The 14,010-nt window shown below is 33.1% G+C and overlaps 1 protein-coding gene across 1 annotated transcript; it reads right to left on the bottom strand.

Moving 5' to 3' along the window:
• Positions 1-4,473: 4,473 nt before the first annotated feature.
• Positions 4,474-9,856, bottom strand: LOC118736442 (odorant receptor 49a). Its single transcript, XM_036466536.1, has 4 exons — positions 9,075-9,856; positions 5,944-6,145; positions 4,760-4,915; positions 4,474-4,667 (listed from the first exon to the last, which is right to left on the bottom strand). The coding sequence occupies exons 1-4, from the start codon at positions 9,854-9,856 to the stop codon at positions 4,614-4,616; spliced, it is 1,194 nt and encodes a 397-aa protein (XP_036322429.1). The 3' UTR covers positions 4,474-4,613.
• Positions 9,857-14,010: the final 4,154 nt, after the last annotated feature.

Below are 14,010 nucleotides of genomic sequence, written 5' to 3'. Positions count from 1 at the left end.
CAAATTGTGTGATCCTTGCTCATTACACAAGACTGCTATTTTGAAAAATTTATATTTTTTCTTTCACGCATTTTGAAAATATTTCCATACAGTGGTTCAAACGAATAATCGGTGTGTCTTTACTTCCGCAGCATCTGTATAAAAACCTGACAAAGCTGAAAATGGGTTTGAACATTAGTACACAGATTTATAATCTCGTCAGTTTTCTATCGCAAAAAGCTAAAAAGAAAATAACAAGAAAAAATTCAAATTTTTTTAAAAGCTCGACGAATAGTCGCTCCAAGTAAAACAACAAAAGATTATATGTAAAGTTTCATTATACACGAAACGTTCTTCGGGAGCATGAATTATATTGCAGAATTGCAAGGTGGAGACCCTGCATTAATAAAAAAAACCAAGTATAAGGTGAGCTTTGCAGAAGAATATCTACATAAAACGTAGGCATTTTGAAAATTTACGCGTTTAAACGAATACCCATACTATGAACATAAATAAAGGTAGTCCCCTTTTCACAACGAGTTCTAATTGAAAGAAGGCCAGCGAAATTAGTGCAAATGAAATGTTGCGTCAGTTAAAATTTCCAATTTAATCACAGGTTGAAAAAAAAACCATCCATAATAAATTTTGACCAACCGCAAAAGCTCTGATAAAAATACCAGATTGTAGACGAAGGTCGCTGTGGTTAGAAGTTCGCACTACCATTCCGCAGGGCCTGGGACCAAGCCAAATTTCCGACTAACATCAAAAACAAAAGAAAAGAAAATAGCGGACATACTTGCCGTATGAGTAGCATTATTTTCACTTATGTATGTAGGTGGTGTTAGCTGAGTGGGCATGTGAAGAGGAGCCGGGGTGCTGGTTCGTACTCGTGTGTTACGCTATAACGGGGCCGCGTGGGCGCGTGGTGCCGTAAAGCTTCAGCAATATGTGGCCACAAACATTGGGATCCATTCCCTATGTGACCTAGGGCAAGAGCAGGTTGTTAGTTGATTCCATCCGTTGCAAGTGTTGCACCTCACCGAAGTGGAGTTCGGATGAAGGTGCTTCTGATACGGAGTGGAAGGGCGAGAAACGATAGATAAGGTTCGCCGATCCAAACGGAGGTTATGTCGCAGAAACAACAGCCCTTGGTGGGGAAACACCAGAGTCATTCCCTTGCGTGAAACGGGTAGGGATGTAAAGAAACATCGATGTGTCGAGAAATTCCATTTAATAAATGTTCATGTGTGTATAAGTAAGAAATAGTTTAATTCGTATCGAATCGCCGACTAGCTCGCCATCGAATGAAAAGCGGGCGGACCGTGTGTAGTACTAACTAAATTTTAATACATTTACATTAAAACTAAACATCGTTTCAAAATAAAAACCCACCACAAGTTTTAACAATACATTTTTTTCGTATTTAATTTTAGATTTTTTTTATAAAAATTTAGTTCATTCTTTAACAAAAACAATATAAATCCAATTTAAAATTGTGTGAAATATTCTAAAAAAAATAGCAAGCTTTCCTTAAAACATTGGTAAAAACATCGATACTTTAATTCGATACATCGAGCTACCATCGATGTAATTTTTCGAAACATCGATTCCTCAAACATCGATAGTCTCATTGTGATTTGCAACCCTAGGAACGGGCTGTCGTGGGATTTTGAAAGTTTTATTCTGGGAATGGTTTTAACCGATTAACACATTTTGAGCTGTTCTGGAGTTTGTCGTAGTCCAGATTTACTGCAGTGGATTTCGTTTACGAAGACGAAGCGAACATGTGGTACGAAGTAATGATGTAAAAATATGTAACATTTTACCTACTCTCATGAATGGCGCAATAAACAGGTGAAGTAATAAACCAGCTTTCTCGCTTTATTTTCTGACATTCGGCTGTCTTATAGTCACATTTATAAGCATGTTTTCAATTAAGGCAGTGTCAAAATCTTTCTACTCACTCTGATATTATTTCACCTGGTATAATTCCGCCATGGCATATAACACAGAGAATATTGTTTTGAGTTTTATCTTCAGTTAAAATTTCTGCATTATCATCACTTTCTTCACTATATAAATAAAAATGGTTTCTTAATAATGGTTTTTTGAAAAAAAATCCCCTCAAACGACAAAACGGTTTAAGCCTAAAAAACTTACATAAACATAAAAAAAAAAATAATAAAAAAATAAAAATTGTACGGAATCGTAATAATGAGATTTTTGATGCTGTTTTTTAACTTTTTCCAAAGATTGGTATAAGAAAAACTTGAATAACTGAACGTAAACTCTTCCGATTTAGACTTGTGAGGTATCATTGGCAAGGTATTTTCTCAGCCTTTTTATTTATTTGCTAATAAACTCATTCAAAGGATGGAAGAGAAAGGTAGGACGAACGAGCGTTATTTCAAGTTGCATTAAGATGTGTTGGTATTTGAAAAAAAAAAAAAAAAAATTGGGACGTGAATGAGCTTTTTTGTGCACAGAAATAAAAAGAGTGGGAAAATGCCTTTCTACTGAGACCACATACGTCTAAATCAGAGTAGTCTTTGAAAAAAGTTAAAAAAACAGCATCAAAAATCTGAATATTACGATTTTGTTGAAAATATTTTTAGTTTTTCTGAGGGGATTTTTTTCAAAAAGTTCTTTAAGAAACTATTTTTATTAATAAAAACCTCCATTTTTGGAGGTATTTTCAAATCGGTGCAGCTCACGTAAATCTTAATATTTTTCCGAAATATTTTGGTGGACGGCGTCTTAATATATAATAAATTTTGTAATCCCGGCATAAAAAACGCAACATATTTTGGTGATGCAGTCTAATGTATATGTATAACAAATTATTTTCCTCCTTAAAAAAATGCCTTTTATAATATTAAATAAACAAAATAAAGTGGTATAGTGTTTGTTTGACATGTCATCTCAGGTTGATTAAGAAACAAATGTGGAAGTATTAATTAAAGCATTTGAAAAATATTCTTTAAAAATTGTATCCTTTAACATCCATATACATATTCATAGGATTTTAATTGAACTAAGATTCTTCAAAATGCATTCAAAATTTCAAATCTTCAAAGATAATATTTTTAAGGGACATTTTTTTACATATTATAATAATAGGCGCTTACACATATGTTAGTGTTTGGCGAGCTTCTCCTCCGATTTGTGGCGTGCGCCTTGAAGTTGTCACACAAAGCGGAGGGACCTACAGTTTTACGCCGACTCCGAACGGCGATTGTATTTTTATTAGAACTGTTTTTCATGGCAGAAATACACTCCGAGGTTTGCCATTGTCTGCCGAGGGACCGCCGCTGTTAAGAAAAAAACCTTTTTTCTATATTTTTTTTTCGATGTCGCTTTGACCAGGGTTTGAACCCAGGCGCAGCGGAGTGGAAGCGCGCACTGCTTACCACTACACCACAGCGGCCGGCATATTGCAAGAGGATAATTGAAAACAAAAGTTATAATTTGATCTTGTTTAGAATTCTTCTTTCAACTGATTCCCATATAACCATATTTTGTGTAAAATTTTGGAAATATACTATAACTTAATATCCTTCTTTCCTAGTAAAAAAACTAAAAGCGGAGATTTACTAAATATTATGTTCTAATACTGTCGGGAGTACAGCGTGGCGACGAATAACTGTTACCCAGATTTTTTTTGAGAAATAAAAGGGTCCTTTATAGATTTTGCGAAAAAAGTATTTTATTGTTAATTTTCCACAGATTTTACTTCAGTTGTATTAATTAGTTTTTATATTTTAACCCTTATTTACATTTGCCAGCAGTGTAAACTTTGAGAGAAAAGTTCATTTGGCACGCATGCCTTCGTCGGTTAATTTAATCCATATCTTCTGTAACCATAAGGTAATTTTCTTCATTTTTAGTCCCTTATACTCCCCCTTTTGTCCAACATAAGGCCTCATACACAAAAATCGAATAGACTCGGAATTGGTGACTAGGACGGCCATTCATTCGACCAGCCTTATACAGTTTTTTCTTTTTTTGTATTTTTTTTATACAAAGCCTAAGAAAAAATACACCTGAAAAAGACTTGCGTGCCAAATGAACTTTTCTCTCAAAGTTTAAACTGCTGGTAAATGTAAATAAGGATTAAAATTTAATAACTAATTAATACAACTAAAGTAAAATCTGTGGAAAATTAAAAATAAAATACTTTAATCGCTAAATCTATAAAGGACCCTTTAATTTTTCAAAAAAACTGGGGTAACAGTTATTCGTCGCCACGCTGTATAGTAATACCGTCTTATACAGAAAAAAATGTGTAAATTAACAAAACACGCAAACTGCACAAAGCATATTCTGATAACATTGACCGCAAGTCGGCATGGGTTGCCGTGGTCCAATTTGCTTAAAATTTTATTCGGATAGTTTTTAATATAAAACCAGTAAAATTAGTATGCGTTAAAGAAAAGAACTTTGGTTATTTGTGAGAGTCTTATGTACATACATACTTACGCCTCGGCCACTTACATTTCCTTGCAATATTTTTATAGGTGTTTAGTTGTGTACTTTTGTATTTTCTTCATTTCTGTGTGCTCATAAATAATTAATTTATACTTAATAAAATAAATTTTTTGTAGTTGAGCAGTGTAGTAAACGTTTGCACGAAGTTAATCAAAGACCTGCTGCAACACGGCAAATACACGATAAGTCACGGACATTACCTGTAAAAATAAATATATACATAAGCAAGTAAATATAATCGAGTAAGCAAAATACAAAAGCACGCATAATAAAAAAAAGTGTAGGTCCTTACAATTTGAAAGGTTAGCAGCGAGATGGGTTGAAATCCTTTTGCAGTCAAATTGGCCGGAGTTTGCGCACGCGTAATTATCGTTAATATCATTTTTTTGTACGCCTTCGAACCATTGTACCAGCGGTTTTTGTAAGCCGAAAATGACAGATGTTCGCTCTACAATCAATGGAATTTTTGTTAAACATCAGCGAGTGTTATCAACATCAATCTTTAGAATAAATACCAAAATTAATGCGTTTATCTTTCATACGAGATATGTAACAAGTTAAGAAGTAAGTATATATATATAAGTTCAGGCGAAACAGAACTTTATGTACCCGTCGGACCTATAAAACTACCGTTACAATATAATCAGAAGGGTCGTTTTCTATATACAAATATTTTCGATAATATTCTGAGTTAATTTTAATGAATTAATTGAATCATGTTTGGTAAAAGACGATACAGCGGTCATCACACTGACATATGTACGTGATCACAAGTGGGCGATACTACACCCTTTTCCCAAAAATCTTAAATAATCGTATTTTTTATTAAGATATTGTTATTACTATAAATTTGCGATTTTAAGTGTGATTACCGTTATATTGGAGGTGGGCGTGGTAATTGCCCAATTTGAAATAATGCTCAACAGATATCTTAAAGCGGCTTCTGAGACATTTCATCCAAGAGAACGGGGCCACAAACATTTTCCAAACATTTTTAATTGGCTTATTTTATGCCGAAAATATAATTAACGGAGCCAGTATTTACGGAAATATCGCAGTTTTCGAATTTTTCGAAATTGCCGTTATAGGGGAGGAGGACGTGGTTACTGTCCGATTCCGCCCATTTTCAATACGAACCTACCATGGGTAAAGCGCAACCTACACATCCAATTTCGTTGATATATCTCAATATTTGTTCGGCAAATGGACGGACGACTTTTTTCAGTACATGAATATAAGTATGTCTATATCTATCTCGATTCTTTAAGCCTGTTGGAAAGTAATAATATTACCTTCATGCTCAAGTACGTGCGGGTATAAAAACATTGCGAATATTAAAAAAAAAAAAACTTCATGTGATTGCTGGACTGTGCTACTGTAAGTCATACTAAGACTTATCGAATAAGTGTCGCTAAATTTTTAACAAGTTGCATACATAAATACTGTATTTAAATTTAAGGTTTTTGAGATACTTACTATTGTAATCAGATTCTGCCCGTATTGGCATACCATAAAAAATTGGGCAACAGTAAGGAAAAAGAAGCTTCCAAAATTAAGAAAACCATAACCATAACCTTCGAGCATGAGCTGAGCAACAATTATGCAAAAGTAGGTGCAGTTTGTTATTAATTTACACAGAAGGGTTGTACCAAAAACTTCATCTAGATCTGCACAGAGACTGCAAAACATTAAAAAAGAAATTGCGAATTAAAAACAAATATAAACATCTTTTCATTTGACACAAACTACAGTTTAATTATTTATTTGGCCTTATTTTTGTAGATCTATGTTTACTGAATTAGTTTACATATCTTCATCAGCAATGCCAAAGAATCTATTTGAATTTTTTTAGTTAGTTTGCTTTAAATACGATGACCAACCGTTCTTTATTGTACGGGAGAGTCCAGTTTTCAGCCATAAAGTGAAAAAGAAATTTCTAATTAATGACCAAAAAAACGGTTATATCTTCGATTTAAAAATTTAGAACTATATTTTCGAAAGATGCTTGTAAATGGATGCCTGCAAAGTTCTAATTCTGAAGCTTTGACGTTTTCTTGGTTATACTTCGTACTGAATGCGTACTGCTAAACATATGGTTTGTAAGCCAAATATTATCCCTCGACGCCTATGCTTGTATATGTACATTTGTATGTACGTACTCAGTACGGCACAGCTCAACCAATTACCTCAGAAAAAAATAATTTTTTCTCTAGTTATGTAGCAACTAATTTCAAATTGATGCATAATCACCTAGCAGCCTCATTGAGGCTTTGTAAATAATTCTATATTAGTTGAAAAAACATCTAACTTTGGGCAATTAAGACATCTGCAAAAGAAACATACTGACTTTAATTGAAGTGCTTTAACCCAAATACATTTTAAAGTAATTGAAATCAAATGCAGAGTCGGACAATCGACTTGATGCTTGCACACAATTCAAACTGAACATTTGAAAACACACTTAGTACATACATACATGTTGTGCCTGTAGCTGAGTGCGCAAAGATGCTTGTTACAATTGATTGCGGCCAAGAGTGTCCAGGTTTAAATCTCATTAGGCGGAATATTTCAATTTAAATTTTTATATTCGGTCTTTCTTAATTATGAAACAGCATCTGTGTAGTGCAGAACGAAGCGTATTTAAGCCAAATGCATTTTAAAGTAGTTGAAATCAAATGCAGAGTCGGATAATTGGCTGATGTCTGGGACAACGCCATGTTAAAGTCAAGGAAGAAAGTCAGATCTTCAACTAGTAGGTATGTAGATAAAAAACTGGTTGAACATCGATATTTAAACTGTTTTCTTTCCGTACTGGGTATGTACGAGGGATGTTTGTAAAGTTCTGGGAATTGGGCTATATTTAAATTACGAAGAACTTATAGGCAATGTTCATGATTCAATAATAGAAAGGTTTTGTAATAAAACAGTCTTCTCGCTCCCACACATAAAATCGGCTCCTTTACTTGTGCAGAATGTTGCTTACTCTATAGTTTCTAGTGATATTAGTAGTAAAACCAAAAATTCTTCATACTAAATATTCGTTTGCGTAATTTTCTAGAACAAGTGTAGAATAGCGACCGTTTAGCTATAAAATAACCAAAAATGCCGATTGATAGAACTTTTTACGCTGATTTCAACGATACCAAATTTATTTGGCGCAGGTAATAAATAAAGAAGACATAAAAGGTTTATTTGTATTTTTTAGTATCACTAAATTGTTGAAACCCAAAAGTAGATCATGATAAAATATGTAATATCGAATTAAAGATAATAACTTGTACTTTCTAAATAATATAAAATTCTTTACCATTAATTATGCAGTTTTTTTCAAAAAGGTTATTTCATGAAAAAATAATATTTGTTCGTTTTCTAGTGGTTTTGGTTTCAAAATACAAAAGGCTATAAATTATGTACATCAGCTGAAGAACAAATTAATTACCTTTATGGTGACGCTATTAGCTTTTTAATCGGTTATAAAGTTCATAAGATATTAATATTTAAAATATCTAAAAACTGAACTCTAACCTTCTACAACCTCTTCATTTTTTACTTGCGCCAAATAATTTTGGCATGGTTGAAATGAACAAAAAAGTTCTATTGATCTGCATTTTTCATTTTTGCATAGCTGAACGGTCGGTATTCTAGATTTCTTCCAGCAAATGACGAATAACTGAAATCAAAAATGCATATTTGTATGTATTGTTTAGTATTTCCATTAAAACACGAAATATATTGCAAATTCACATAGAATTAATTATACACATTTTACTTCTAATTGTATACTTTGCGCACTTTTTTAGTACCTTTCTACTACCGTTTTCGCAAAATGCGATCACATTCTTCCCCTTTCTCCTACTTCCAAAATACAAATCTAGATAAAGGAGTGTCAAATTTTAGCTGTCACAAATTACACAACCTTGTATTATTGAATCATGGGCAATGTTATTGAGCGACAAGTCTTGACATGTTTATGCAACTATCTAGTGCAATATCGTCCAGTCTGATTTACGTGTTCGAGTGATACAGACGCGTTTTCATAGCACTGTTTTTGTAACCATGGAAGACGCAGCAAAATTTGAAAGAGCTATAATTTGCTTTTTGCGAAAAGAAGTTGTGAAAACATCAGAAATTGTTCAGGGGACCACTGCGAAAGGCACTTGTCAAAAAAACGGCCTGGAAAGTTGCATGATCGTCCGCTATTGCAACAGCATAATGCAAGACAACACGAGAAAGACGAATCAGGTAATATCAATAAATTTGCAGAGAAGTAAGTTGGCATTTTGGTGTCACAAAGTGCCAGTTCTTTTCAGGCACTTTCTTCCAAACTAAAATGATTTTCAAACATACTTTGTATACTCTTCTTCTTTAAGCAGCCATTCTTTGAATAAAATCCATTCGTCAATAAAACAGCAATAGTGTTTTTAATTATTTTTGTGTACTTCACTCATTTTAATCGGGATACAATTGCAAATTTCGAATTTAAATATTCAAACAAAATTATTGTTTTTTCCGCAAAAATTTTAATTAAAAACGGCCTCAATAAAATTGTTGAATAAAAGGATAAATAGTTAAATAAAACAGTACCTACATAGGAAAATTACACTCACCCAAGCATTAGTTGATGTTTTCTAATCCACTTCCTTAGGAAATCACAGTCTTCCTCTGATTTCTCCATACTTGGTTGATAAGTCTCAAGAGAGTAGCCCAAGTATTCCAACTGCATACATAATTGACCCGAAAATATGCTTATAAATAAATCGGTACCCAAGTTAGTTGTGGAACTAAAGTGACCATTTAAAGACTCCACCATATAAACGGGTATGTAATAACGTGGCGTACAATAGTCGAAGTTGTATGGCATTGGTATTGGATGCAAATATGGATATTCTGCTGCATCATAACCAAAACGATATATATCAATAATATACGTGACAATTGATTGCAACAGCGGGCTAAGCATTATCGATGCAACAACGGCCATATAAGCACAAATCATGACAGGTGCCCTTTGAAAACCGTATATATCAATTTTATATAATTTTTGCTCACTGGCTGTTTGTGGATACTCTGCTGCTAAGAAGTCGTAAATTTGGCGTAAACGGTGTGCATTAAAAATAAAATATGCAAACTTCACGTTTGAATCGATACCATAGGCGATGAAGGCGCCTAAACGGAAACTGTTCAGAATGTCATCTCTTATGACAAGCTCTCGCAGTGACATAAACATATAGATGCGGATACATATGGCGCTGAGGATCATAAATACAAGAACTGCTTTCATAAGTATCTGTCGCCAATAAGGCCGTGGCAACCGTTGAAAGTCGTATCCAACCGCGCGAAATAAAGCATTAGGCCCCCAAAAAACTTGCCCAAAGTCTACGGAATCCATTATTGAATATATAACAGCAACATGCAACAATTTGCAAGATTTAACAAGCTAATATCTCTGAACATATTTCGAAATGTGATATGCTTTTATACTCTGTCATTAATGTGTGGAATGGAGTATATGTATGTACATATGTACATATATATGTAGCACTGGCTACAGTTTGTCTTTGCGGTTAATGCACTTGTGGTTTTGTGACACAAACCAAGCAAGTATTTTAAAGCCTAGAGAAACAGAATATTAAATTAGTCGTATGGCCTTGAAACATTTTTTAGTATTCCATTTTATATACTGGATATTTGAAGCAAAAATTTATTTCGAATTCTGATCACGTTTTCTGTTCATGTTATATGTACATTAGACCATGTAGAAAAAATCATGAAATGCGATCTAAGTATCCTCCATGAATCCCCCCTCTACGATAATTCTAAGAGGTCGGGGATCGAGCCTCCATTTTTCCTATAAGAATAATACACGTTTAAAAATGAATTCTTCTATTTTGAGATCAATATAATTTTCTAGGAACAATCAAAACGCTCCTTTTTAATCACTTGCCCTGTTTGGGTCAAATCTAGTTATTCAAAAAAGCTCCTAAACCATTAGCGTACACAAGGGGTGGGTTTTGGGGTTCAAACCCTCCCCCCCCTAAAGCTAATAACCTGAAATACAAACTGTATCCCAAAGCAAGCTCTCAAGAAAAATCACAAGAAATATTTTTTATTATAAAGCACTTTGCTTTTGCTGTAAATTTTCTTGAAGATATAAATAAACGAGCATTTTTTTCTTGAGAGACGCAAATTGATTTAAGATATTTTGATAGAGGAAAATTCCTATTCCATTTCTTGTGCGCCATTTTATATGAATTTTTCGTTTTTTTTTGAGAGCTCTTAAAAGTTTAACTGCGAATGAAACCTAAAAATATGCAATGCATACTCACTTACTGAGCCTAAAAGAGTTTACAACTGATATGTCCTTAACAAGGATTCGAAGATTTAGTTTGCCCACTTCGAATTCGTTCCACCAAAATTGCCTACATAACAAAAATTCAAGTTCACTTAATTATAAATATTAAAAAAATTAGGCAATCGTAAAAAATCACCATCTCATTCGAAAACCAGAAACCAGATATCGAGGAAAATGAACATTAAAACTCTTTTTTTTTATTTTTTTATTACTTTTGCAAGTTGAGCGCATCTGGTGTTTATAGAACTTTATATTAAACAAGTAATTTCAAATTACGGGAAGACCCTTGAGATACCATCTTTCCGATAAAAAAAAAAAGAATTATTGAAATCGGTTCACGTGGTTCAAAGTTATGCGTTAGCATACTATTCCGACGAATTGATAACCTACCCCTTCAAAAAGTTTATTTATTTATTACACACTGTACATAAAACTTGCATAAATGTACTTTAATAATCATTTTATCTGAAGCGAATTTTCAGAAGTATAAACCCCTCCCAAAATATATTCCTGGGTGCGCCCCTGTCCTAAACTAATAATCTGTTTCGAAAATGTTGTTCACATAAATTCATTAGCGCACACAAGGGGTGGGTTTGGGGTTCTCTTCCTGGTTTTCGAAACACCCTGGGTTTCGAGAGTGTCATCGTCCACCATTATCGATGGCGCTCTTACAGGCTGTAAACTTTTCCATAACATCATCAATCGAGCTTTCGGTGCTTAAGCTCTCCTGAGGGCCTCTGGGAGTAGTTCCCGCAGCTTTTTGTTATAGGGGTCACAATTGTTCTCCTAAAATTTCTAAAGGGGATAGTTTTAGAACGATCTTCGTGCAGAGAAAACTGAATATATGATCCGAGAAGGAGCGATCATCAAGAACCATTCAATCGTAAATGCGGGATATTACAGAAGACGAGGCTGGGGGTAAGGCCAAGATCACTTGCTTGGTCGCAATGCTAAAGTTGGGCTCATTTTCTCTATTACAGATACCTGAGTTTTCACTTAGAATATAATCAAAAAAAGACTCACCCCTCGCGTTGATGTCTGAGCTTCCCAGCACGAGTGCCTCGAATTTGCATTCGATCCAATAACTACATCGGCTTTGCTTCATCTCGCTTCGGCTATGTCGTCATGCGCCATTTATGTGGGTATGAGCGCCGTACTCCTCTCAAACGAATTACCAAGTTTTTTCAAAAGGCAGGCTTTCAATAAAGTAAATTTTATTTTTTCAAACATTTTCGTTTTATTTATTGAATTCTGTTTTTTCTCTGCAATAGAAGCCTAAATCGTTAAATTGTCAGGGATATTCATACATAATTGATGGTTTATACATACATAGTATATGGATGTTAATGAGTATAAATACGTATGCGATTAAGTGACTAAACATTTTCATGCTGCAATATCTGTTATCTTTCATTTAAAAGTCTCTGCGAATGTACATAAAGTATCTACATATGTTTAAGTAGGTAAAAAGTATGGTGTTTGAATTTCTCTTTGACAATTGCATTCGCTCATGGGTTGGGTTTTTAATATTGATAGATTGTGTATTAGATTGGCTGCCGAATTTTACATTATTCTTAGTACTATTAATGATTTTTTTAATCAATGCGATAATGTATAATATTCAATATACATATGTACATATGTATGTACATCAAGGTGGTCCAAAAAATTAAAGGCGAAATTTTAATGCCCTTACCCCCTAGGAATGCGCTCAAAGTTTTCCATGTATTTTATATGTGGAAAAACAAGTTTTCGTAGAAATGGTATAGAATTCTTGAAAATCAATATTTTTCGATCGGAAAACTTTATTTTTCTGCAGGAGACTTCCAGTAACAATACCCCATTGTTTATTTAACCATTTTCTATTATTAACTATTATTTATAGGAGGCCTGAAAACCTAAAAAATACGATGGGCGATCCATGAAAATACGCTAGTATTTTGTCACATGCATTTTTGGACCACCCTGATGTATGTACATTCATTCATATTTGTCTGCATGCATTTTCTTTTGTAATTCAAAACACTTGATAATACTTGCAGTTTTCCACATTCCTAAATTTCAAAAAAAGAAATTCCATTTCGGATACGCAAAACATCTACCTTTACTTGTTCGGTTTCTCCAATAACGCAATGTGTTAAAAACTTTTTCAGTTCTACAATTATGCAGGTAGTATTTTTGAATGCTTTTGAGATTTTTTACTATACATATTATATAAGTATCTATTGTAAGTTATTTAATATTTGCAATTATTTATCTACGCATCAATGAATACACAACACAAGTGATAGTGAGTGACATTAATTATCTAGCTTTACTTATATTCAATATTACATAAATGGCAATATGTACACCTATGGCCCATATAATAGAAGCTCGACATTTTGATTCGTTTTATTATTTATGATTCGTTTGTTTAATGTTCATTAATTTTCTCAAAATTCATTATTTTTGAAAAAACTAGATAAATTCAACAAAATTACACCAAAATTTAAAAGTTTAGTATGTAAAATAATATAAATCCTCTTGATTTTTCGCTGATGGTGTTATAGATTCCCTTCCATACAAAGCATGTTCGATTCAATTTGCTTATATGGAAGAAAATGCACAATACAGCCAGCAAGCAAAATATCAAAAGTCAACGGGATTTCTTCGCATCATCCCACTTGCACTAAATGTTAGAAGGCTATAGAACTGCATACCAAACATTTTTATAGAAATTCTAATAAAAAAAATTTTAATATAAATTCGCAATTTTTTTTAGTCTGTGATCACACTAAGTTTGAAATTTGGATTTAAGTAAATATGTGGTTTTTATATAATTAGCCATGTATACATTAAAAAAATATTGAACATAAAAAAGCAAGAGGAAAAGAGTCTAAACTCTTCAAAATGTGGAGTATCTATTATTTTGGCCACTCGTGTAAACTTGTGCTATTAAAGCTTGCGTACAAAGATTAAGAACGTGCATTTTTTTGTAGTAATTTATGTTTGTTTATATTTCCTAATCTCACTTTAATATAACTCTAGATGGACTAATTTTAAATGAAGCTGATTTTATTTGAATAAAAATGAAAATAATATATGTTGTAATTGCATGTGTATTGGTGAAAACTAATTTTATGTGGTTCGCAACATCAGAACACATTTTTATTCGATACACATTTATCTCGTATTCTTTAGTCAATATT

The sequence above is a fragment of the Rhagoletis pomonella genome, unplaced genomic scaffold (genome assembly GCF_013731165.1).
Source record: "Rhagoletis pomonella isolate Grant_MI unplaced genomic scaffold, Rhpom_1.0 Rhpom_scaffold_00003, whole genome shotgun sequence".
Taxonomy (NCBI): Eukaryota; Metazoa; Arthropoda; class Insecta; order Diptera; family Tephritidae; genus Rhagoletis; species Rhagoletis pomonella.
This window is presented reverse-complemented; position numbering and strand designations above follow the sequence as displayed.